At 35.6% G+C, this 26,040-nt stretch overlaps 1 protein-coding gene across 1 annotated transcript in view; it reads right to left on the bottom strand.

Annotated features, from left to right (window-relative positions):
* Positions 1-70: 70 nt before the first annotated feature.
* Positions 71-26,040, bottom strand: part of SLC15A5 (solute carrier family 15 member 5) — an 87,855-nt gene continuing 61,885 nt past the window's right edge. The window contains exons 8-9 of the mRNA XM_033222754.1: positions 5,904-6,012; positions 71-1,390 (exon numbers count right to left, since the gene is read on the bottom strand). Coding sequence (XP_033078645.1) covers positions 1,243-1,390; positions 5,904-6,012 — 257 coding nt within the window. The 3' untranslated portion in view covers positions 71-1,242. The remainder of the gene's footprint in view (positions 1,391-5,903; positions 6,013-26,040) is intronic.

Genomic DNA, 26,040 nt, shown 5'->3' with positions numbered 1-26,040 from the left:
ATAGTTTGAGTAACAGAAACACCTGGTGCTTTACAGCTCTTTTGCAATTAAAAATGCATAGCGTACCTAATCAAGTTGAATAAGTCTTTTATTCTACAGACCTAAAATATTTTATGTATACACAAGCGAGGTGCATAATTGCAGAATAATTTGCAGTTGGCTGATACACTCACCTGTCCTATCCAGCACGAATTGTCCTGGAAAGCAATGGCTTTTAAACTTTAGGGAACATGAGAATGATTTGGGTGTGCTTATTAAAACCACCAATTCCTGGACCCCAATCTGAAAAAAGATTTGGGTTAAAGCAGTCTGTAGGGGCCAGAAAGATTCACCTGTAGCAAATTGTCCTCAACCAAATTTTGACAAATACTGCTACTAAGTAACAGACATTAATTTTACTTGATTTCTTAAAAGATGAGTTTCCACATATTTTTGCTTGTAAAAGAAGAAACTCTTAGAAAATAATTTTCTGAATGCATCTGAATTGGCAGTGGAGACCGAAAGATGTTATTCGTATAATTCCTTTAAGCATCTCTATTTATTTGGTTTGGTCACTTACCCTCCTCTCAGCCCTCATTTTATCTTCCTGAGTTTCCTTCTTTCCTTTAATTCCAACTGTTCCATAACTTACATCTATTTTTCAACTTTTTTAGTATGTGGACATTCTCTTTGTTAAGGACATCTATGTTAGTAATACTGCTTTTAAATTCAGAGAAAATTTCCTTAATGAAGTCATATCTTGACAGCATAATATTAAGAGCAAATATAGTAAATCATGTATATGTTTATTATTTACTCAGCTATATACAGTATATGGTCACAATGCTTGGCATGTAATAAGGCTCAATAAGTATATTGAAAGAGAGTATATTAAAATACTGTCATTTTGCTTCTAATGACTCATTAAAACTCCAAAAAAAGGTCATATGCTTTCAATGGCTGAACCATTGTAGAAAGCGGTAAGGTATTATTGGTGTATAGAAAACTGTCATTTTTTTATCATAGAGTAATCACCTAGGCTTTGAAATTATTTTATTAATTTTAATGCTCTAGCATGTTAATGCAAAAGCATGACAGTTTACTAGAAAGGTCATAATTAGTTTTTGTAAATAAAGTATACAGATGATATTTATAAAATCACCTCCATATATATGGCTTTTACACTAAAACACATAAAATGCTCAACTGAAGAAGAAAACAATGAATACTGTTCTCATAAGACAGGTAGACTCAAATACAGTTTCATAGGGCTGTCTCCCAAAGATCAATACTTGAAGAAAATTCCTGTATACTGCCATAAAATTTCAGAGACTTCTCGTGGAGGAGAAGTGTTTCTTCAAGATTACTTCCACGGATGTTCTGGGCATTAAAATGATTTAGATTACAATATCTAAAAAAGAAAGAAAGAAAGCTTTTCTTAGGACCAGATGTAGATGAATTGATAAATCACTTGCTTCCCTCCTGTGCTTGTCTACCTTTTATGATGGGCTCATAGATACTGGCACAACAGTGACGATTATTTAAGAGCGCTGCTCACCAAAATAGTCTTTTTAAAAGTACAAAAGGAGTTTTGTGACTTAGTAAAGTGTCTCATAAGGACCTTTAGGTGGCGCTTTTTTACAACTTGCTGTGCTGTCTTCAGTGCTGACAGAGAGATGGTGAGAAGTCTGAAAGCCTATTGACTTGACAGATTTCATAGCGGTCAGGCTGCGTAAGACGTTTACTGGGGGTTTGTAAATTCAGTACTGAGATTATGTGTAAAGCACCATTGTCAAAGAAGAATCCATGAATGTATTTCTAGAATGTGCACTCTCCATCCCCGACCTCCAGAAAAACTGACCTTTTCAGTGTCTTCTAAGTACCAGCCCCATGCAAGGGTGGGATAGAATCATCCCATTTTGCAGATTGAGAAATTGAAGTTTCCAAGAGGTTAAATAACTTACTTGAGGTTCATAGCAGTAGTAGTTGGCAGAGTTCGGATTTGGAACCAGAACTTGATTATTCTGAGTCCTGGTCCTCTATGGCATACTGCCTCTAAAGACAAAGTACTTTCTTAAACACTGTTGGGTGAGTTCCAGGAAAGTAGGAACTTCAAATTGCTTTATTCACTGCTTTATTCCCAGTGATTGGTACACAGTAGATGTTCAATGAATATTTGTCAAATGAACAAATGAATATCAGCTATAAGTTTAATTTTATCACATACACATAAGTTTCAAATATAGATGGAGTCAGTCATCTATTTTTGATTTGTGAAGGTGTCAAAAGTTAATTTTACCTTCTTTTCCTTTTCAATACATTACTAAAAATAACTGTGGCTATAAGAGAATGAATACTGCCTGAACAACTCTGGTCATTTGTCTCTGATTTATGTCACTTTCAATAATTCCTACAGCGTAGACACAAAAGATTACTGGAATATTTCACGAAACAAGTGCAATATCAACTTATATGTTTCACAACACTGGAAGGACAGTGGTGTTAGTTGTAAAAACAAACACTGTCTGCCCCCTCCCTCTCAAAACACCTGAAATTTCTTTTTATTTTAGCACCCAATGTGGGATAGGATACATATTTATATAAAGCACTGTAGACATATTTACTTTCATCTACCTACTTCCTTCACCCCTAAACTGGAAAGCCTCGAGTATGACATGTCATCATTGCAGTATTTCAAATTTGATTGTGGAGGGATTGTTTTCAGTTTCTTTGATTTGGTACATGTGACAGGTAAGTCTGGCTTTATATTTATGGATAATTCCTAGCTTTATGCAGCTGGGGATTTGAGATAATGTCCCAGTAACCCTCACAAGATTGGTTTGGCTCTAGGATTTAACAATAAGATCGTATCAGACTAATATGAACTTGGCTGTGGAGGTGTCTAGGGTGCTAAAACAGACCTCATCCTACCTGTATTTTGGTGAGGAGGTTGTTTCATAATTAATCCACTGTCCTCAAGATCTTGAGGACAAGAATAAGTTGAGACTGCCTTGTTCTTGATAGATTTCCACTATTACCTGGCTCTGAACAGATACACCTTTGGGTTTGATAAAAAATGGGATTGTGTTTACATATGTGCTGAGATTAGATATGATTTGACTTATACGTAATATGTTTCAATAATGCTGTCCCTGGGACATTGGTACTTCCCCCCATTTATTTTCATGCTTATTGTTCATTAGTGTTTGACAAAAACAATCAGTATAGAAAAAATCGGAATCATGAACTCCTCACTGCAGGCACTCATCTTTCTCTCTCAGGTTTCATACTGTGTCTTGCTTAACCCTTCTGACTTGGACTGTCCAATCCCAATGGCCAACAGGTCCCCAAGGCAGCATGTGCCTTGGCGTTGATGTCATTGGTTCTAGCTGCTTAATCTCTGGAGGCAAATTTTCCAGACTCTCCTTACTTCTGACATGTGACATTCATTCTTTTCCTGTGGAGTGCTGGTCAACAGGTGGTAGTGGGTAGAGTTACTTTAACTGAAGGAAATAGTTGTCTCCCAAACCAAGTTAGGAATTGTCAGAGAGCGAAAAGACAGCTCTTCTATGGCACTTGGAGGCAGCATAGTATAGGAGTATAGAAGCGTGGGCTTCAGAGACAAATTTGGGGTTGAATCCTAGTTGTGTGAACTTGGTCAATTTATTTAACTAGCTTTGCACTTTAGTTTTTTGATTTATAATGTAGAATGATAAGATCTATATCCCAAGAAGGTGGTGGGGAGTAAGGGCAGTTGTTTGTGTGTGTATAGCATACCACCCAACACACACAGGCTGCTCAACACATAGAAAATTAATTTCCTTCTTGCTTTGTTTCTTCCTCTCACTCTATCTTTATTCCCTCCCTAAAAAAGTATGCAGAAGAAGAGAAAGTAGATAGGAGATGGAGAAGATTTGGTAAGAATCAATTTATCTCTGAATGAACTTTACATTTTTACTTAGTCCCTTCTCATCTTTGGTTCCTCCAATCTCTGGTGTGTTGTATGTTTTTATTCTTAACTCCTCCTCTGCACTCCACACCACTATCTCTCTCTTCTTTACAGGAACTCACTAGTTCCACAATCAGAGAGAAAGAATCACACTTGAATATTTTAATTTGGGCCCTAGATGTTAGCTCCATGTAGACTACGAGTTTGCCTGTTCAACTCTATTTCTCTATTGCCTGGAACAATGCTTAGCATATTGATTGGGTGGATATATTAATGAGTCAATCCCTGGGCTAATGGATTCTGGGTCCAGTGCTAGTTCTACCTGAACTCAATCCATGACTGCGGTCATCTTGGCCACACCTCAACGTAAGTCTAGGAGAAGCATAAAAAGGAGGAAGAAGACAGCATATGACTAGGTATGAGACCATTCTGATTATAATTGCTAACACTTTGGAGCATTTACTCATCCTCACAAAAGCCTTATGACACAGTTACTCTTTTTATCATTTCCATTTTTCAAATGAAGTAACTGAGGTTTAGCAAAGTTAAACAGCTTGCTGAAGTTTGTATAGCATATAAATTGTGAAACTGGACTCAACTGGGGTGACTAAATTACTTCATGAAAAACAAGGATCAAACCTTACTACAGGATACAAAGTAAAAATTGAGAGACGGTGCAAGTTTTTGAGAATTGCTGGGTGGGCACCACTTATGTGTCTGGAGGCAGTGGATGGAGGGGAAAGAGGCCATGCCTCCAGCTTCCATTTCCATTGTGAAATCTGTTTTGCTACAATGCTGAGAACATTCCTGTTGGACCTTTCTGCAAAGCTGTCTGGTTCTCCAATTTGATTTTCAATCTAAGAATGAGAGCAGCATTCAGGAAAAGTATACACTGTGAAGGATCAGTTTGATAATTTATACACTTTGGAGTGTAAGAAATATAAAAATTCAGGGAGCCATTAAGGCTTTTAATTTTGTCATCAATTCTGCCTTGCATGAGGTTTGATTCTTTCTTATACTAGACCATAAGCCCGATGAGAGCAGAACACTGGTGAAAATAAACCTTTGTTGACTTACTGACTTTGTATCTTTCTAGTTTATGACACCACCTATCACATGACTGATATTCAAAAAGAGATTGTTAGGTTAATAAAATAATGACCTAGGCAAGGGTGAAGTGACAATGGATGAGATAATATATGACTAAATGACTAAAGAGATAAATGGATGGAAGGAAGTAAGGAAAACGAAAATCTGTTTAGTTTCTGCTTCGTGACAGACATTGTGATTAGCCCTTTATCAATATTTGTCCCCCTAAAACCCACAAGAGGTTTTTTATTTTACAGGTGTAAAAACAGAGGCCCAGAGAGGTTAGAGAATTTTCTCAAAAGTACACAGTTGTCCAAGAATATGTCAAGGGGAGAGAGAGAGAGAGAGAGAGAGAGAGAGAGAGAGAGAGAGAGAGGCTGGCAATGGATGGGTGGGTGGATGGTAGATGGTACATATTAATCTACTCTCAGGTGGTCTCAGGCAACAAGCTAAGGGATTTTGTACAGTTTTTTTTATTGGCCTTGAAATAGTCACTGCTGATTTAAAGGCCTGAATAGGATCCAAATCTCAAGCATCATTAGATTTCTAGCTATTTGTTTAATGATATTTGCTTTTAATGGTAACGATGCACTCGTTCTTATTATCAATATGCTTATTTCTAATTCTAAAGTGATGCTACATAGTGAAGAGAAAAATCTTGTGTTGGAACATACTTTAGAATTTGTAAAGCACTATTTTATTATGAGGATCGATGGAAAAAGTGAAGTCTAAATTGAAATTTCTTGCTCTGAATAATCTGTTGAATTTCTCTAATATGCTAATTTGTCCGGTCATGGTGTACAGAATTCCCGCTGGCTCAGTGATGGTTCCCAGACCAATATTTCATGGACTCAGAAATTTTTCATCTTACCACACACTTACTTACCTTTGTGAAACACTCCAGAATCCCAGGACGTTCAACAATGTTAATGATGCCAGGAAGAAGAAGAAGCTTTCTAAATTGCCTTTGTTTAATGTGTTTGGAAACCAATTGCCTGTTTGGAACAAATGTAATTGTTATTCAACTGCAGAGTTGTAAGTTTCTGTGAATATTTTATCATTCCACAATTCATAGAGCTTTATTTGCTTCAGTAATATCCACAAAGCAAAAACGTTCATATGAAACTTGATTGTCAAAATTTATTTAATTCTGTAATTAATAGTAAAATAAGCAAAGCCCCCCAAATATTTTGAAGGTCACAAAACACTCTTAATTTGCATCACACAATATAGGTGTCAGAAGAACTGGTTCGTAAAGGTAATCCTGACTATTCCATTAACTTGCAGGAGCCATGTGTGTATCTTATTTCTCCTTATATTTCTAGTATTTAGAACAGTGCCTGGCATGTAGGGATTATTTGGCAAATATATAGTGAATGAATGAAAACTATTTTCTATGACCAGATAGTCTGTTTCATTTGCTAATTGTAAGGATCGTGAGATAATGTATGTAGGTGATAGATGTTAAATTATTTTCACAGCTTTGATAAATCCAGGGCTACTTTATGATAATAACACGGACCTTATTGGTCAAATTACTTGCAATCTCTGGTTAACATGGAGATTTTCTTTTCACCTAATAAGTAAATTCTTCAATTTAATTCCACCAAATAAAGGATCTCTACTTCATTATGATGTCATACTGGGTATATATGAAACTATTCAAGATTCAAGGTAATTACTTTAATTTGCTTCTAAGTTTTGACCTTTGCTTTGGATCTGTGCTATAACTCTATCTCTCTATCTCTGTCTCTGTCTCTGCCTCTGTCTCTATCCACACACATACTTTCTATTTCTTCAGTAAATTTTGGGGTATTGTTTGATGTATAAAATAAAATGCATTATATTATACATATTATATATGTGATACTTATTTTTAGGCAATACATTAAAAACAGCAAGGAGATCTGTTATTACCAAATGTATTTACATAGCATTACAGAATGCTTCAAAGGGAAAAATCTAACTTAACAGAGAGAATTTAACTGTCTCTCTGAATGAGTTGAATTGTTTTAATGTTATGCATTATGAGAACAGGAAATGATCATCTTTAAACACACAAATGCCAAGGTTTCATCGTTTTCTTGCGTTTTTATAGGAACAACTTCTACAGCGGGAGGTGAAGAGGGTGTGGGACCAGAGCAATCAGTCTGTGATCCAGTAGGACTGGGCTTCAGTACCATCTTTGGCACATGGGTTGTAGGGTTGCTTCCTGCAGTAGAAAGTGGTTCTTGGCCTCTCCCTTGACAATGCATACTTTTAAATGGGATTTAACTTAAATATTCTGATCACAGTCAGCAAGTGCATAAGTATGACCATTGTGATTAATTGTGCCACTTCGCATTTAAAGCTGTTTGTCTTCTGTCTTTTACCTTCTCAGTGACTATTACTATGGATCAACAATGAAAATTAGCTGTGTCTGTTATATTCTGGGACCTATATTTGAAAGCTAGCCTAAATAAATTATAGGACGAATAAATAAAATGGTGAAGTGCAACTCACAAAATAGGTATTATTTTATCAAAAGAACTGGGTTGTAAAGGTAATCCTGATTATGCTATTAATTTGCAGGAGCTGTGTGTGTCTTATTTATCCTTATATTTTTAGTATTTAGATCAGTGCCTGACAAATGGGGATTATTTGGCAAAATAATAGCAAAATAGGTATTATGATAGGTATAAATAAGCATTACCATACCTATTTCAGAAGTTTCACTTTACCATTTCATTTGGGTTCTATTATAATGAAAATTTATGGTTTTATTGCTACAGTGACATGATGCCTTTATCTGGTGTTTAGATGAGTAAATGAAGTTCGCTAAATGTTTCTCTGTAAGTCTGCCTATTGGATATTGTGTAGCCTTTTTGATGTGTATACGTGTGCTTTTGTGTGTGTGCATGTGTGTGTGTGCCCGTGTGTGGGTGCACACAGGAACTACACATTTGATTGTACTTGAATGGGGAGAGTTGAGGTGGAGGTCAAGATAAGGTGTGATAACATCCTACGTATTTTCAGGAAGAACTAAACCATCCTCCTAAGCCTATTCAAACAGGTGCTGTTTTTTCCCCTCTTCAATTAATGTCCCAATAGTATTTCCGACCTTTTCATTTCACATCAGCACTTTGCATGTCATGTGATTATACCTTTTTATCACCGTGTTTCTCTGGCTAGTGTAAGAGGAGTTTGCACAGAGTATGTGAAGCCTCAGAATGAACCTGACATTAATTCTTCTTGGAGCATGAATTCTGGTCCATAATAAGTAATTGAAAAGACTATCTTTATATTATAAGAGAGTCAGATGAGGAAGAAGAATATAAATTTTCTAAGATCTTTAAAGGTAAAACATAATTTTTTTTTTTTTTTTTTGAGGCGGAGTCTTGCTCTGTCGCCCGGACTGGAGTGCAGTGGCCGGATCTCAGCTCACTGTAAGCTCCGCCTCCTGGGTTTACATAAAACATAATATTTTAAAGAAATTGTGTCATTATGGCAAATGCCAGCCTTTGAGGAGATACCACTAGATCCCCATGGGCTCACCAGAGCATTCTCGTCACTGGGGAAGCTGTGGAAAACAGAAATGAGAAGTACTGTGACATGGTATTTGGGAGTTTGGGGTGACAGGAGAGAAAGACATTTGTACTAGAAAAGTTAGAGAAAGATAGTATAAATCTGTGGATATGGACAAAACATTTTGTAAGTGGGATTATCTTAAAAAAAAAAAAAAAGAAAAGAAAACCCCAAACCAAAGATTCCCATATCACGTATTCGAACTTTCTAGAATGCTCCTGTATTCATTCTTAAATATCATTTTTAGCACGTGGCTTTCTAACGCTCATCTTCATTCTAGTCCCATATTCTTGCCATATTTAGATATGATTTAACATTCTCTGTGTAGCTAATTTACATGGTAAAGAGAAGCATCGCCTGAATTGATAGCATGGGACAAACACTTGTATCAAGTCAGACAGAAAGATTCTTCAGGATACCTAAAATTTGCTTTATTTATATGGAGATTATCTGTGTATGTGAAGAGACAGAACTGGGTATAAAAATATATAGAAAGATCATGGGCTTTGGAGTCAGGTAGACTTTTAAAGTTAAATCTTGCCTTAACAGTGTAGTGGTTGGGCAAATAACTGGACCACTTAAGCCTCAGTTTCTCTTCTATGAAATGATGATAACAGAATCTCCCTTACTGAGTTGTAATGAGAAGTTAAAGAGATAATGGTTGTCAAGGGCCAGACACAGAGGAGACACTCCACAAACCTCAGATTATCACTTCCTCCTGCCCCCTTCACCGGTAGCTCACACACCGTCATGTAGCCTGAGCTTCATCTTGGTCTGTCTTCTGTCAGATATTTCTTCATGTTCTGTGTGCCTTTTTTTTTTTTTTTTATCATTATCCCAGGACTGGTTGTAAAATGTTCCATTTAACATTGTCAGTTGACTCAGCTCGTAGGTACTATAACTTTATTTTAGTAGCTTATAAACTTTTATGGTCGTAATTCACATTTGTGCCATTTTTCATCTGACATTTCCAGTAGCTGATTGAAATCAGGAGCATCCTTGCATAGGAGACATAGTGAAGACTTGAGGTCTAGAATGAGACTAAATAAACTTCTCCAGATCTCAGGATAGCTGAACAGGAGCATGAGAAACAGTGTGCCACATAGAGTCTGATGAGTCATTCATTCACTGCCATTCATAATGCCCACAGTGCACCCTAGTTATTATTTTCATAATATAACCAGTTAGTTAGTAATAGTGTTCAACGGCTGAAGTAGTAAAGGACTCAAAATATTTAGCATTGTTCAGAATTTCCCCAAATATCTCTTGCTTAGCTAGATGTATTTGTTCATTTGAAAGTCATTTCTTAGAATCTTTTTGTGTACCAGGAAATGTGCATTCCATATTGCTTAAGAAAAGTGATTCATAAATTAGTAGGGTAATTATTCTGGAGCATTAGGCCTTGTAGACAATAAGTAAAATGTTTATATTTATCTGAAATTATCACAGTCATTTTAGAGACAAAGGATTGTAGAATCACCTAGACTCATTCTTTATTTTATATATTAAGGAGTAAAGGAACAGAGAGGTCAAGTGAAACATCACTCAGCAGAACCCTCATATTCCTGCTGTTATATCAGATGTACAGCTGTAGTTCACCTCTTGGTGTTTAATGCAACTACGACTTTTATGCCTTTCTTTAACATCGTCTCAACAGTTTTAAAATGTCTGGATTTCAGTCTTTGAAATCACTTACCCCAAATTCTTTCTAAAATACCTAACGACATTTCTACTCCGGTCTTGAGACTGGCATTCAACCTACTGTGAGATTCTTAGAGCAATTTACACTAAACTTAAAGCTTTTGAAACTGGATTGAAAAACATATATGGTGATGCACACATGTTATAACACTATAAACTACACAAATTTGCTAATATGAAAGAGAAATACAGTTTATTTCTCTTCTCCTTAATGCCCTACATTGTAAGGCTCAAAATTTCATTTGCTGCCTTGATGCCTTTGAGCCTCACAGGCCCCAAAGGTCTAACTACGTGTTTCCCTGTTTTTATTAGATAGGCTCCTCACCCAGCTGGAAGAGCTCCCCACCTGGCTAGTTTCCCTATTAGTCAGACCAGCTGCACTCCACCCAGCTCTCAACCTAAGAGGTTTCACTTCCCTGCTAGCTCTCAACATTATTCAAACCAACCAATCACATCCAGCCTACAGGAACCAGCCTGTCACCACAACCCTTTGTTATTACAAAGCCTGCCCCCTACAGACCCTGCTTGTTCACTGTATGCCTGAGTGCAACCCCAGGTGACCCTACACATATCCGGGTATTTTCCTTTCCCAGACTGTGAGTGTATGTGACTAATAAACTACTGTCAGTCTCATGTGTAGACTCTGTCTCAAAAAAAAAAGGATGCATGTTTTCCATAATCTCATACTATTTAGAGTAAGAGGCACCCGTAGGTCACCAATGTGGTGAATAGGAGATGATCAGAACATGCCCTCACCACAGAAATCAAGGTCAGTTCTAGAGAAAATAGTAATAGCTTTTGCTTTAATGCATAATTACTGTTTATTTTTCTTTTGGAAGGAGGAGAAAAGAGAAAGGAACCCTCCCATTCATCCTTCCGTACCACTACTCAGAACCAAGCACCTCTACTTCTAAACTACATCAGGGAGTGCAACTGCCATAGAATCACAGGACAAGAAGTAAAGGAAACAGATATTTAAGGTAAAAGATATCCAAATTACCTTGATTTGACTATATCAATTTATCAAATGATCACATGTATCCTGAAAACAAGTACACCTAATATGTATCAATAAAAAAAGTTAAAAAATAATAAATAAAAGAAGTAATGGGAACAAGACGCAGTCAGGTTGCATTGCATCCAAGAAGTATTGGCCTGACCAAAAATAAAACATTATAGGTGAGTATGAGTTCTGGGGAGTGCCAGATAGCCATGTATGCTTGACACTGCAGTCTGTAATCACTCCAGCTAGTCAGAGTGTTAGAAAACCTAAAAATGGTGTAAAGTTCTCACTGTAGCCTAGCAGCCTTGGGTTTAGTGGGGCACTTTAAATGCAGACTTTAGCAAAAATATTCACATATACTCTGAGTTAGTAAATACTACCTCTCAGCAAATCTCTTCTTTTGAGGATGAGTAAACATAAAAAGGGCCAATATGGGTAAGGAAACGTGACTACTATACATATTTGTTGCTTACTGGAAACACCCTGAACACAGAATGACAAAGCTAATAATAATAATAATAATATAATGAACGAGAAACTCATAAGACAAAGACAAAAAATACTGTAAAATACTAATCTCCGCAAAGTTGAATTCAAAGGAAAAACCATTTTAAAGGGACATCGAGAATTTTTTTATATTGATAAAAAACACAATTCAAATTGAAGATGTGCCAGTGGATTTTCCTTAAGTAATGAAATCATAACAAAATCTGTTGTCTTTTGGAAATAACGATATATAAGTAATTCTTATCAATGACTATAACACATTCTTGTCAGTTTTTGATCAAATTGGCAAAGAAGGGATGTAAAGAATTAATGTGATTGACAAGTGTTTAATAAAGATCACAACATTGTTTAGTATGAAGAAAGATTATTTTACCCTCTTACAGAAGTTTCAATAACATTAGTAACAAACCAGACCTCCAAGAAATTGAAGATATGCCTCTTGAATAACTTAACTGGTCAACAAAGAAATGAAATCCCCAATATCAGAGTATTTAGAAAATGAAGAGAATGAGGAAATTGCATTTACACATTTAGAGATACACATATAAACTCTACCCAGAGGCACATTTAAAGGCATATAGGCTTTCATTTTTAAAGTCAGAATTAAAATAAATGAAATAAACATTCAAGACAAAAAAGTTAGGAAATGCATAAAACAAATCTAAGGAAAGTAGGAGTAAGAAAATAGAGATGAGAACAGAAAATCAATATATTAAACTTTTTTAGATCTAATAGTTCTAAGAGATGATTCATTGGAGAAAATATAACAAAATAAATAAAACTGACAAATCCAATCAGAATATGTAACAACAGATACAGAGAAGATAACAATGTTTAGTTATGAGTATGCTATTTTAGAGTAAAAACTCTTATGGAAATGAGGTATTTAGATAAACATTAATTACCAAAGTTGAATCAAGAAGAAATGGAAATACTTAAAGACCAATGATAGTAGGAAAAAGTTACAAAGAATGATTTTTTAAAAAAGAGACAGTAAGATCCCTACCAAAATTCCAATGACACTTTTCACAGAAATAGAAAAAACCATCCTAAAATTTATATGGAACCACAAAACACCACAAATAGACAAAGTAATTGTGAGCAAAAAACAAAGATGGAGGCATCACACTACCTGACTTCAAAATATAATACAAAGCTATAGGATCAAACCAGCATGGCATAAAAAGAGACACATAGACCAATGGACCAGAATCAAGTCCAGAAATAAATCTGTGCATTTACAGACAACTGATTTTTGACAAAGGTGTCAAGAACAAACTGATATGATTAGGCTTTATGTCCCCACCCAAATCTCATCTTGAATTGTAATCCCCATAATCCCCATGTGTCAAGGGAGAGAGCAGGTGGAGGTAATTGAATCATGGGGGTGGTTTCCCCCATGCAGTTCTCATGAGAGTGAGTGAATTCTCAGGTGATCTGATGGTTTTATAAGGGGCTCTTCCCCCTTCACTCAGTATTCTCTTTCCTACCGCCTTTGAAGAAGGTGCTTTTCTTCCCCTTCACCTTCCACCATGAGTGTAAGCTTCCTGATGCCTCCCAAGCCATGCTGAACTGTAAGTCAATTAAACCTCTTTCCTTTATAAATTACCCAGTCTTGGGCAGCTGTTTATAGCAGTATGAAAACAGACTAATACCCAAACAAAGGAGAAAGTACAGTCTCTTCAATAAGTGGTGCTGGGAAAACTGTATATCTACATGCAGAAGAATGAAATTGGACACTTATAGCAGATATGAAAAATAAACTCAAAATAGATTAAGGGCCTCAGTGTAAGACATGAAACTGTAAAACTACTAGAACGGGGAAAAGCTTCATGACATTGGTCTAGGTAATGATTTCTTGAATTTGACAACAGAAGCATCGACAATAAAAGGAAAAATAGACAAATGAGAATGTGTCAGACTAAAATGTTTCTGCACAGCAAAGGAAATAACAGAGTGAAAGAGATAACCCACAGATTGGGAAAAATATTTGCAAATTATATATCAAGTAAGGGCCTAATATCCAAAACATGTAAAGAATTCAAGCTACTCAATAAGAAAAAAGCCCAAATAGCTAATTGAAAATTGGGCAAATGACCTGAATAGACATTTCCTAGAAGAAATACAAATGGCCCACAAGGATATAAAAAACTGTTCAATATCACTGATCATCAGGGAAATGCAAATTAAAACCACCATGAGATATCACCTCACATCAGTTAGAATTTTATAAAAAGGATGAAGATGAAAGATAAGTGTTGATGAGGATGTGGAGAAAACAAAACTTTAGTACACTATTGGTGAGCATGCAAATTAGTACAGCTATTATGGAAAGCAGTATGGTGGAATCTTGATAAACTAAAAATAGCATTACTACATGATCCAGCAATGCTACTACTGGATATATATCCAAAGGAGTTGAAATCAATATATCGAAGAAATGTTTGTACTCAGTTTGTTGCAGTACTGTTCACAATGGCTAAGATATGAACACAACTAAAGTGCCTATCAATGGATTAATACATTTTAAAAAGTGGTATATATACACAATGGAATATTCAGCCTTAAAAAAGAACAAATTCTGTCATTTGTGACAATATGGATGAATCTAGAGTACAATATGCTAAGTGAAATAAGCAAGACACAGAAAGACAAATACTATATCATCTCACTTATATGTGGAATGTAGGAAAGTCAAACTCACAGAAGCAGAGAGTAGAATAGTGGTTACCAAAGGCTGAGGTGGGGAAGGGAAGTGGATGGGGGAAGGGGAAATGTTGGCCAACAGGTGCAAAGTTTGAGTTAGACAGGAGGAATTAGTTCTAGTGATCTATTATACAGCATGGTGACTATAGTCAATAATAATGTATATATCAAAATTGCTAAAAGAGTGGATTTTAAATGATCTCACCACTAAGAAATGGTAATTATGTGAGGTGATGGATATGTTAATTAGACTGATTTGAGCATTCCACAATGTATGCAGGTATTGAAACATTACATTTTACCCCATAGATACATACAATTAGTATTTGTCAGTTAAACATAACATGCAATTTAAGAACAAAAGAGAGACACTAAGCATTTTTTAATTTTCACAGAAAAAATAGATCTTTTCTCTGGATCTTTCCAGAACATAGTGAAAGAATCATAATTGCCAACAAGTATTGTTTATTGCACATATATAAAGATGATTTAATATGGAAAAATTTATTAATTAAATGCACCCTAATGATAGGTCCAGTTTCTTATGATTAAGAAATAGCATAAGGTGATCTTAATAGTTACTTAGACATTTGATAAAATTTAAACTGATTTGTTTACCTCTTAGAAAACAAGAATAAAGTTTTTATATAATAAGGAATATTCTTTAAGATCACCTTTATAATCCTGCAGATATACTTAATAAAATAAAAGATGTCCTCATTAAGATCATGAGCAAGATATAATGTGACTGTCTTCTGGTATTACCATTGCCCTGTAAGTTCTGGGTCCTGAGAAAGATGCAAAGCATAGGAGTAAATATTGGAAATAAGGATAAAAATTATATGTGTTTGAAGATTAATTTTGCTGAAAAAGTAAAAGGATCAACTGAAATACTCTTATAAATTTACTAAGAAAGTTTATGAAATTGGATGCAGATGAAGACATACACATTAATAAACAGTAATAATCTCCCTGTATAACAGTGATCACCTCAGTGAGTTGTAATAAGGGAAAATGATTCAGTTCAAATAGCAAAAAGGAAAAATGTATAAAATGTCTATGATAATTTCAACAAGAAATGTTCAGGATATATATGAAGAAAAAAACTTCCTGAACTCAACTTTGAAATATTAAATTTAAAAAGTATGTTATATACTTGGATGGACCACTACCTATTGCAAAAACTTTAGTTTTTCTAAAATTAACTTACAAGTTTTACTCATTTTATTAAAATAAAAATAGGACTGGGGGGCTGAGTGCAGTGGCTCACACCTGTAATCCCGGCAGTTTGGGAAGCTGAAGTGGGCTGATCACTTGAGGTCAGGAGTTCGAGACTAGCCTGGCTGGCATGGTGAAACCCCGTCTCTATTAAAAAATACAAAAATTAGCCTGGAATGGTGGCAGATGCCTGTAATCCCAGCTAGTTAGGAGGCTGAGGCACAAGAATTGCTTGAACCTGGGAGGCAGAGGTTGCAGCACTCCAACCTAGGCAACAGAGCGAGACACTGTCTCAAAAAAAAAAAAAATTGGAGAAAAAATAATAAAAATGTGAAATTCATCTAGAAGTATAAGCCATGGAGAATATGGTTTTCATAAATAAAAAATAACCAAAAAGATAAGTATGAGTAATAACTGATATAAACTATATATCATAAAATTATTATAATAATTAAAAGGAGAGTGATACTAAGCTAAAATAAAGAGGCAGCTGAAGGGAGCAGGCCAGAAAGCCCTGAAACAGTCCCAAGATCACCTAAAAATATGTTAAAATATGTAAAACTGATTAGTTTCATTTCACTTACTGTATCGTGGGAAATATTTAAAGTTTAACCAACTTTTCACAATGTATATTAAATACTGTTGTGAATGTTGGTTATTTGAAGCAAATAAGTATTTTCTTTAATGAAACCAAAATGAAATCCACATGAATAATAAAATTAATCCAAAATGTGAAACCATTAAAATTCTACAACCATAAATGCAATGAAATTAATCATAATGAAAAAGGTGGACAGATTTGATTACATATAGCAGCAAAACTTGTATAAAATAAATTTATCTATGAAATAAAATGTTGAGTTAAAACTGGGAAAATACTAGCAATAAATATGACATAAATCACAATATTCTTAAAGTATAATGAGCCTATGTAAACAGACAAAAAAAGACCCAAAGAAAAATAGGCCAAGACTAAGCACATCATAAAAAAGATAAAAATGTTCTATAAACATTAAATATTTCAATTTTACACTCTAAAAAATACAAATTAAAGTATTTAAAGTGGAATATAACTTTTTCCAATCAAATAGACAAAGATCAAAATATTATGCTAAGGACTGAAATTCATATCTTGAGGCAAGTATTATCATTTCGCAATGGCACATAACTGCTGTCTTTTAGAAGTCAATTTTGCTTTAATTCTCAATAGTCTTTAAAATATTTAAAATATTTATCCTCATTGAAGGAATAATCCCATTCCCAGGATTCTAGTCTAAGGAGGGAATAAGTTATGTGCTTAATGATTATAGAAAAGGATGCTTACCTTAGTAATATTTATAGCATGAGAAATTAGAAATAACCTAAATATACCATAAGAAAGGAAAGGTGCATATATACACACACACACATATATATATGTGCATATATATGTATATATGTATACATATATAAACACCTTTCCTCACTTCAGCAATATGTCACTCCATCTACCACCAAAATCAGAGCTTTACTGGATACTTCAAGTATATGTGGCATTAAGTGCTATAGCATATTGCTTTTGATTCAAGGCAGATTTCTGTTATCTCTCTTTGGAGAAAGATGCAATATTTCCCCTCTTTACAAACTACTGTTTTATTTTGAATGTAATGGAACTATGAAAATCTTAAAATGTGCCTTTTGGAATCTCTTCAAAAGATAGTTAGAGACAGTGAGCAATTATTTCCCTCAGACTTCATTAGATTTTTTAAAGTTATTTTGTAGTGCTGGTGTTCTAGCAAAAGTCCAAAATTGTCGAGACAAAACTGAAATGGATTTTATATTCTGCTTTATTTGAGGCACGCCTTCTACTTCACTATGTGCTTTTTGCTTGAGAGCGAAAAAGAGTGCAATTAAAAAGATGTAGCAGTCTGTCTCCAGGGTGGATGTGCTTCTGTACCACAGGAAATAAAACTAGTGTAGTAAAAAGAGCTTTGGAATCAGGAATCCACCATTACTATGTGATTTGGACAACTTACGCAACTTTCTGAGCTCATTTTCCTCTTATATATGATAGGGCTACAAATATCTACCTCCAAAGAAATGTTGTGAAGATTTAATGAAATAATATCTTCGTGAAATGCATATAGCAAGGTCTGCATATAACTGACACTTAATAAATGTTAATTTCTTTCCTTCCTCCTTTCAGTAACCTGATTTAAATGCTTCATTTGAGATTCATAGCTCTCCTACCTGAGTTAATTTTTAAAACACATTAATTTTCATGATACCTGAAGGAAATAATACCTAACCACTGTATTCTAACTTTGACTTTTCTACCAGTTTTTCATATTTATCTAATAAGGACTCAAATTTTTATTACCCTCAATTTATAAACAAGGAAACAAAGGCACAGAGCAGCTGAACCATTTGCCTAAAGTCATGGAAAGGGGACAGAATAAATATTTGTTGAGTGACTGGATGAACTGAGATTGGGCCTCAGATCTGAACATGCTCAATACTTTGCTCTAGATAATAATGCCTGCATCATGACTTTAATTTGCATTTCCAGATGTTGGGAATTGTGGATAAAAATTAAGTCAGGCTGCTGTTTCCAGGAAGGAACACTGTGTCTTTCAAAACTGTAGGGAAATTGCTAGGCATTGTTCACCTGAACTGCAGAGAGAACAGTCATGGGTGATATTTGGCATAACCAGCTTTCTTATAAGGGTGAGTTCATTCTCTTGAAGAGCATTGGGAGGCAAAAACCCATCAAGATAGTGTGTTCTCATGATGATTTCAATGAATTATCATGGAAATGAGTTTTAGAAGAGAGGTAATGCTTTGTGATAATAGCCCGATAATGCCATTAGCTATGAACTGTAATTGTAATAGCATTAGTCAAATGAATATATCTGATATTAATTTGAGTGTCAAATATCTCTATAAGGTTCTTCTTATTAATTAAACATCAGACTTGGTATTATTAATTCAGCGTCTAGCAGTGCTTGCACATAGTAGGAACCCAATATGTATTTGTGACTGAATTAATAAATCAGTCTATAAGTGGGGTTATTTAAAATAGTAAAATATTGAATTTAAATAATTTCATGGATATAACAACACTGATTTTTGCCCAGAACCTGCTTATTTGTACAGTCGGTTCTTCATTTGCAACTCTACTAATAGTGTAGATATATTAATTTCATAATTTTAGAAGAAAGCCTTTCTTATCTTTTGCATATTTGGAGGAAAATAAACCTTTACCCCAAATTACTTTAAGAGTAGAGTTTGTGCCTTTCATCCTGTGTCTTGTGCTCTTTAGGCTATTTAAAAATCTATGAGACATCTTTATGCCTGCATTGAGCTTCTGAATATCACTGGGCAAATTCATGCTTTAGGTAGTTTGGGATCACTCTTCATGATCACCAACATGATTGGGGCCTTCAACACCACCAGCGATGTTTTTTTTTTTTTTTTTTTGAGATGGAGTTTTGCTCTAGTTGCCCGGTCTCCAGGCTGGAGTGCAGTGGTGCAATCTTGGCTTGCTGCAACCTCTGCCTCCAGGGTTCAAACGATTCTTCTCTCTCATCCTCCTGAGTAGCAAGGATTACAGGTGCATGCCACCACTCCCAGCTAATCTTTGTATTTTTAGTAGAGACAGGTTTCACCATGTTGCCCAGGCTGGTCTCGAACTCCCGACCTCAGATGATCTGCCCACCTCGGCCTCCCAAACTGCTGGGATTACAGGCGTGAGCCACTGTGCCCGGCCACCACCAGCGATCTTAACATTTGTCTTCTAAATCATCTTTTCATACCTTCATAATAAGTTTGTAATCCTTGCTCTTCCAACTCCCCATTCTCATCCTATTCCCTTTGCTCTCACAGTTGGCTCACTGCATACCTCATTAAAAAATGGAGAGTGCCAAAGGAAGGCTCCAGGATCTTCCCAATATCAGAACTGTGCATCTGTGTGCACCTGAGCCTATCTTCTCCTTTCTCTCTTCTGTTTCAGTGCAGGAAAGAAGTATCCACCTTCCAATAAGAAGTCACCCTCTCTGGGTTGTCACTGACCGAGTCCTCCATTCCTTTCCTTAAGTCTTTAGCTCCATCAATTCTCTCTTCTTTCTCTTGCATTTTTAACTTCTCCATTTACACCAGGTATTCTTATCAGAAAAATACACTCAAATGTCTCTCAGAAATAAAGTATTAGGTGTGGTGGCTTTTGCTATATTCCCATCTACTGGGGAGACTGAGGTGGGAGGATCATTTAAGGCAAGGAGTTCAAGACCAGCTTGGGCAACCTAGTGAGACCCACATCTCTAAAACAATGAAAAAAAATATTAGCCACGCTAATATTTTTAGCTGTGGTGTGTGCCTATGGTCCTACTCTGGAGACTGAGGCAGGAGATCCTTTGAGCCCAGGAATTTAAGGCTGCAGTGAGCTATGATCTCGCTACTGCACTCCAGCCTTGATGACAGGGCAAGATCCCATCTCTGAAACCCCCCACAAAATAAATAAAATAACAAAAAAGTATCTTGAACCCACACCTAAGGTTTTAAATACAGGGTTCCCACTTAAATTTGCATTTCAGAACGAGGAATTATTTTTTAGTATAAGAAGGTGTATGTATTTTTTAGTATAAGGAGGTATGTCCTCAATATTGCATAGGACATTCTTAAAGATCAAAAAGTTATTTGTTAACCTGAAATTCAAATTTAACTATGTATCTTGTATTTTTATTCACTAAATCTGGCAACTCCACCCACATCCCCTTCTAGCCATCACTCTCTCTCTTAAATCTTCTTCAGTTTCATGTTCCTCAAGAGTTCTTTAAACATGAGGCTTTTTTTTTTTTCATTTACTGGATATTCATCACCCTAATTCAATCTAGTTTTCATTTCACCACTGAAATGGCTCTTATTAAAGGTATCATAGTGTTGCTAAATTTTATGAATACCTTCCATTCTTCATCATAACTTGATTTTATAGTAGCATTTGACACAATTTACCATTCTCTGCTTGAAATCATCTTCTTTCTTATCTTCAGTGAATATACATATATGCATATACATATATACATACATATACACACATATATGTGTGTATATATACATATATAATTCCCTCCTCCCAGCTTTCTGACTGCTATGTATTTTCTGTGGCAAACTAGTTCCTTTCCATTCAACCTCTAATGTTGGGACTTCTTTTTCTCCTCATTCTTAATACTCATGCTAGGTAATTTCATTCACTACCATGGTTTCAAACGTTATTTTCGTACCACAGAGTTTCATAGTTATATATCTAACAAAGACCTTTTTTTCTGGCCTCCAGATATTTCTATTTGGATGTCTCACAGGTGTGTCAAACAATGTGTTAAAAAGCAAATGGATGGCAACTTTTAAAGTCTATTCTTCTTCCAGTTTTTTCCATTTAGTAAATGGAATCTTTGCCCACCCAGTAGCTCATGGGCAGAACCTGGGATGCTTTCCTGATACTACCTCCTCCCTCTTGCATCCTACTGTCTCCTGACTTTCTCAAAGCCATTGCTAAGACTTTGATTCTACGTCTATAATATAGCTTATATCCATTCACTTCGCTCCATCTGCCTACTTCCTCTCTAGTTCATTACTATTTCAGACTTATCTGGATTACTTCAATTGTACTTCCTTGTTTTTCCCAAATTATTCTTTCTTTCCTCAAAATCATACTGCATCCATAATAATCTTCCCAAAACACCAGTAGGTCATTGCTGTTTTGAATGTTATCATTCTTATAACATTCAAGTAAACATAAAATCCCTGTATTAAAAGGTCCCATGTGGTTTTGCCCCTACCTAACTCTCCAATGTGACTTCAGGCCATTTCCTCCTTTTTTGAATATTTTCAGCTTACTGGCCTTCTCTGGGTTCCTCTTATGCACCTATCATTTATTTATTTATGGGCCTTGATATATGTGCTGTCTACCAGAAATCCTTCATTCCTGTGCTTACCAAGCTAAATTGCACTCATCTTTCCAGTTTCAGCTTCAATACCATTTCCAGGTGCTCCTAGTGTCCATGTTCATGTGTCTCTAACTCCACCTAGACTTATAAATTTGCCATGCGTAGGAGGCTCCATTCATTACATGGGTACATGAGGCCAAGAAGAATCTCAGAGCACTTTCTAATTTCATTGCCTCCCAGTCTCCACCTGGAATTGAAGTTGAACAGGACAACTGAACTCTGCAAATATGGAATCTATTCTTTTCTGGAGAATTAAGTGCCATACCAAAACATCATATCTGTAATACATCTAGCCCACTTGGAAGATGTTGAGGTCCCACTCAAATTAAGATAACAACAAAATCATTCTTTTTTGTGCATCTGCATTTAGCTAGTGATTTTTATCTATTTCTTCTAGTCCTCATAAAAAGCTTGAAAGGTAGGTTACTAGTGAAGACTAGAAAGAGAACCAGACTCCATTCTAGAGAAGGAGAAACTGAGACTCAGTATGGTTAAGTGATGAGCTCAAGATCTAGGAGCTCATTGAGAGCTGAGTTGCATTTGAATTCAGGTTCATCTGACTCAGATGTCTGCCTTTTCTACCTCTCGTGAGCCAACAGCAATGACCGTTGCTTTCCACAGTCTAAAGCTGGCTCTTTCCTGATGCTGTTATAAACTCAAAAGACCTCTGTGCGGCATCAGGGGTTTCTGTGGAGTAAAAAGTTAAGGATATAGAATAAATTGTATCTGAAATACATAAAACCATTGTATGAGGGGGGCTTTGCTTCAAATTCTGACTGAGGACCAAGAGCAGGGTTTGCCTGTGGGAGTTGTTGGGGCCCTGCTGACTTAGCCACAGGAACACTGGCACTAAACCAGTCGACAAGTAGAGTATGGGCCTGACTAAGGGTGAATTATGGCAGTGGGCCACTTATTTTCCCCTCTGAATCTGAAAATCTATAAACCCAAATCCCATATGAAGTTGGACCCGAGGCATAGATCTGAATTTGAAGAAGCGTATCTCTTAGATAATAGGCATGAGCCCATGAAATGCAATTGGAATACTTTTCCAGATGCATAAATATTTTCTTCTTTCAAGTTTGCTGCAACTGCAAATTCCTGTTTCAAGAGTGACTCAGTGATTCATGCTGACATAACTGCCAGTGGCCTCAATAATCATAGATATTTAAATGAGTCTTTTTAGGTAATCTCATTTTTAATTTAAAATACTCTTGATGGAAATTAAACAGCTACATTATTTGCCCCTCTCCTGAATTTTGAGGAGAAAGAACTTGTAGAGACAAGAAGATATACCACTTGACCTCTTGATTCTGCCCAATTATCCCTTTTTGTCTTAAATATTTTGCTTTGGATCTTTCAATCACCTGCATGTCCATAACTAAGATGTCATTTTTTACTGAATTCTGTTTTGTTATTTTTATGAAAAGGTAAGTTTGAATTCAGGAGTGTGAGGAAATTGATCTTGTTGCTAATGGGATAGAGTCGAAATAAGCAGTTTGACTGACTTCTTCATTCCCTTATATTAGCATTGCTACTTTTAGACAAACTATTCCTGAAATGATTAGTGTAGGAGGATGAGTTTAGTCTTGTATCTTCTCCTTTAAAGCACTCAGAGTTAGAGATCCCAGAAGGATCAGTTTTCTCACTTGTACTGAAAATGTCACTCTAACAGTTATCTGTCTGCACAGTCAAGTTTTGAGAAATCTTTTGAATTTACCGCATTCACACCATTCTCCATCATGGTGCTAAAAATGACTAATGCAGCTTGGAGACTGGAAGACTGTGATAGCTGATCTTCGTTTCCAGTCGTATCCTAACACTCTCACACACTCACACGCACACATGCTCAGCTGACATGAATCCTTAAAGGTTGAAAATATCCTATATACTAAATGAAATGCTGAAGGATGTAGGGTGCCTAAATATCTAGTTATAGTGTTTATTCATTATGGTCACTTCTGTCAAAAAAATTCGTCTGTTTGTTTGAGTGGACTGATCTTGTTTTTGGCCAAATGAACCATTATAATGTATGACAATTTTATATTTAAAAATAATCTCTGGCAGAGAAAAGTTTCAAGTGTCTTATTTAATTTTATTCTCTCATCCTCTCTGAGAAAAGCAAAGTAAAATTTCCTTTTTTAATTAAGAAAATCCAGTTTTAGAGGGTATGATACTGACCTACCCAAAGCCATGCTTATGGCCACTCTCTTTTAGGGCCTTTATTTGTTACACCAGTATAGGATTACTATAACCACATCATCTAAATGAACCTCATTTCTTTCATTGAGGAATACTATCCTGATGGCTAAAGGGATTGTCACAAAGAGACTTATCCTATTTCCAGAAAAACCTATGAAAAGTCTCCTGTGATGTCATTTAGTGAATGATGGAGAAGTATGTGGGCTGAATGATAGTAATTAGGTGAATTGGGAACTGATTATATCCAAAAGGAGAGGATTAATGGATTGTCATTAACTTGCAATGGGGTCTAGGAATTTTCTGTAAGACTCTTTTTTGGTCCTGTCCAATTCAAAAATGTTATCAATTACCTGGAAGAAGTCTAGGAACTTGCTTACCAAATTTGCAGATGACACAAAGCAAGTAAAGATTAGTAATTCCCTGGATGACACAGAATCAATTTTCAAAAATGTCTATTACTTAGGATGATGGGTTGACATTTATTAAAGATAAAAATAAAGTGCTGCATCTAATTAGAAAAAAGAACTGTGATGAGTAGAACTGAGCTGAAAGCAACTCCTGAAAATTAAAAAAAGTTTCAAGTTTTAATTGACCATAAGCAGGATGCAACTATGAAAAAGTCAACAAAATCTCTGTTGACATTCAGAGAGAGAGAGAGTCCAGGTTGATAAAAGTAACATACTTATCTTGATTGTACCCATTTTGTACCCTGGTTGTACCCATATTATCTTCAGTTTTGGAAGCCATATTTTAAGAAAGATACTGATAAGCTGTTGTTTGTTTAATGGATGGAGGGGCCTTGATAGTGAAAAATCAAGGAATCATGCAATATGAAAAGACAGGGGTGGTTTGTCTATAAAATAGAAGGGGTCATGATTGCCATCTTTATTGAACACTATGCATATTAATTGCTTAATCTTCAGAACAACATAATGAATTATGTATTGTCATTACTGAAATAGAAACTGAGAACACATAGCTAGACTACCTGGATTCAAATTCAGGTGGTATGACTCCAGAACCTATTCTCTTAACCACTATACGATATTATTTCTCCAAGTATTTATCGAATGTTTGAAGAGCCGCTATGTGAATGGAGAATCAGACTTACTCTGTGGGACCTAGTGATCACTAGATGGGCACACTCAGGTTATATCTCAAAGCAGAGAATTTTTCTCAGCACTAGATTATGCTACTACATCTTCTGTGTTTGGTACAATGTTAGACTAGTTGAGATCTAAGGCAACATTCAACTCTATGATTGTAATTTATTGGGATTATAATTTGATATAACACACTATTATTATTAGCTAGAAAGAATACACTTAAAAGAAGATGTAGCTTAAATTGATTAGTGGTAATTTAAATGGTGTTCTCTTGAGCACAGTTTAGAAAGTGCCCCACCCCACAACCCATCTTGCTAAGATGTCCTCACCATGTGTCCCTGGTAAATTTCCTTTCATGGGCACCAAATTGTGCCAAAATTATATAAACTTTTGTTTCTGCACCTTTGTACTGTATCTAGAATATTATCAATATTATACAGACCTCCATCCACGGAGGTTATATTGCAAAAGTAACAAAATTCTTTAAAAACCTTTACATCTGGGGATTCCTACAAGTTGCTTGATGTATTGAAATCAATGTTGGAACTGGTTTCAGAATGCCAAGAGAATTAGATCTCTGTCAGCTACGGGTTGTGATGACTAGAGAACTTGACTTCATTTTTTTTCTGCCTGAATCATTACATTTAAAAAACGAGAATAATAATATAAGGTTGTTATAATAAATGCGATAATGCATGTAAAAGCTCCTACTATACTATATAGATTGCCAGTAAAAATTTAGATTTTCAGTGAAATGCTTTTGTAAGAATAGTTGTGTGATTAAAACATTTGCCTGGATTGATTTCTGGGAGGTAATCTAAATCCTTTCAACTTCTTGAGTGGTTGGAATGTCTGTTACTTATGGTGGGACCCTCAGCCCCACCTGATAGTTTATGCTAATGAGGCAACTCAGAATGGAGAGGGCCCATAGATAATTTATGCTAATCAGATGACCCGGAATGGAGAGTGGGCAGCCAAGAAGACCAACCACGTGATCAGACTTCGAGCTTTGAGCCACATATACCAGCCCAACTTCTG

Source organism: Trachypithecus francoisi, unplaced genomic scaffold, assembly GCF_009764315.1.
Source record: "Trachypithecus francoisi isolate TF-2019V2 unplaced genomic scaffold, Tfra_2.0 Lachesis_group11, whole genome shotgun sequence".
In the NCBI taxonomy this organism is placed as follows: domain Eukaryota; kingdom Metazoa; phylum Chordata; class Mammalia; order Primates; family Cercopithecidae; genus Trachypithecus; species Trachypithecus francoisi.
This window is presented reverse-complemented; position numbering and strand designations above follow the sequence as displayed.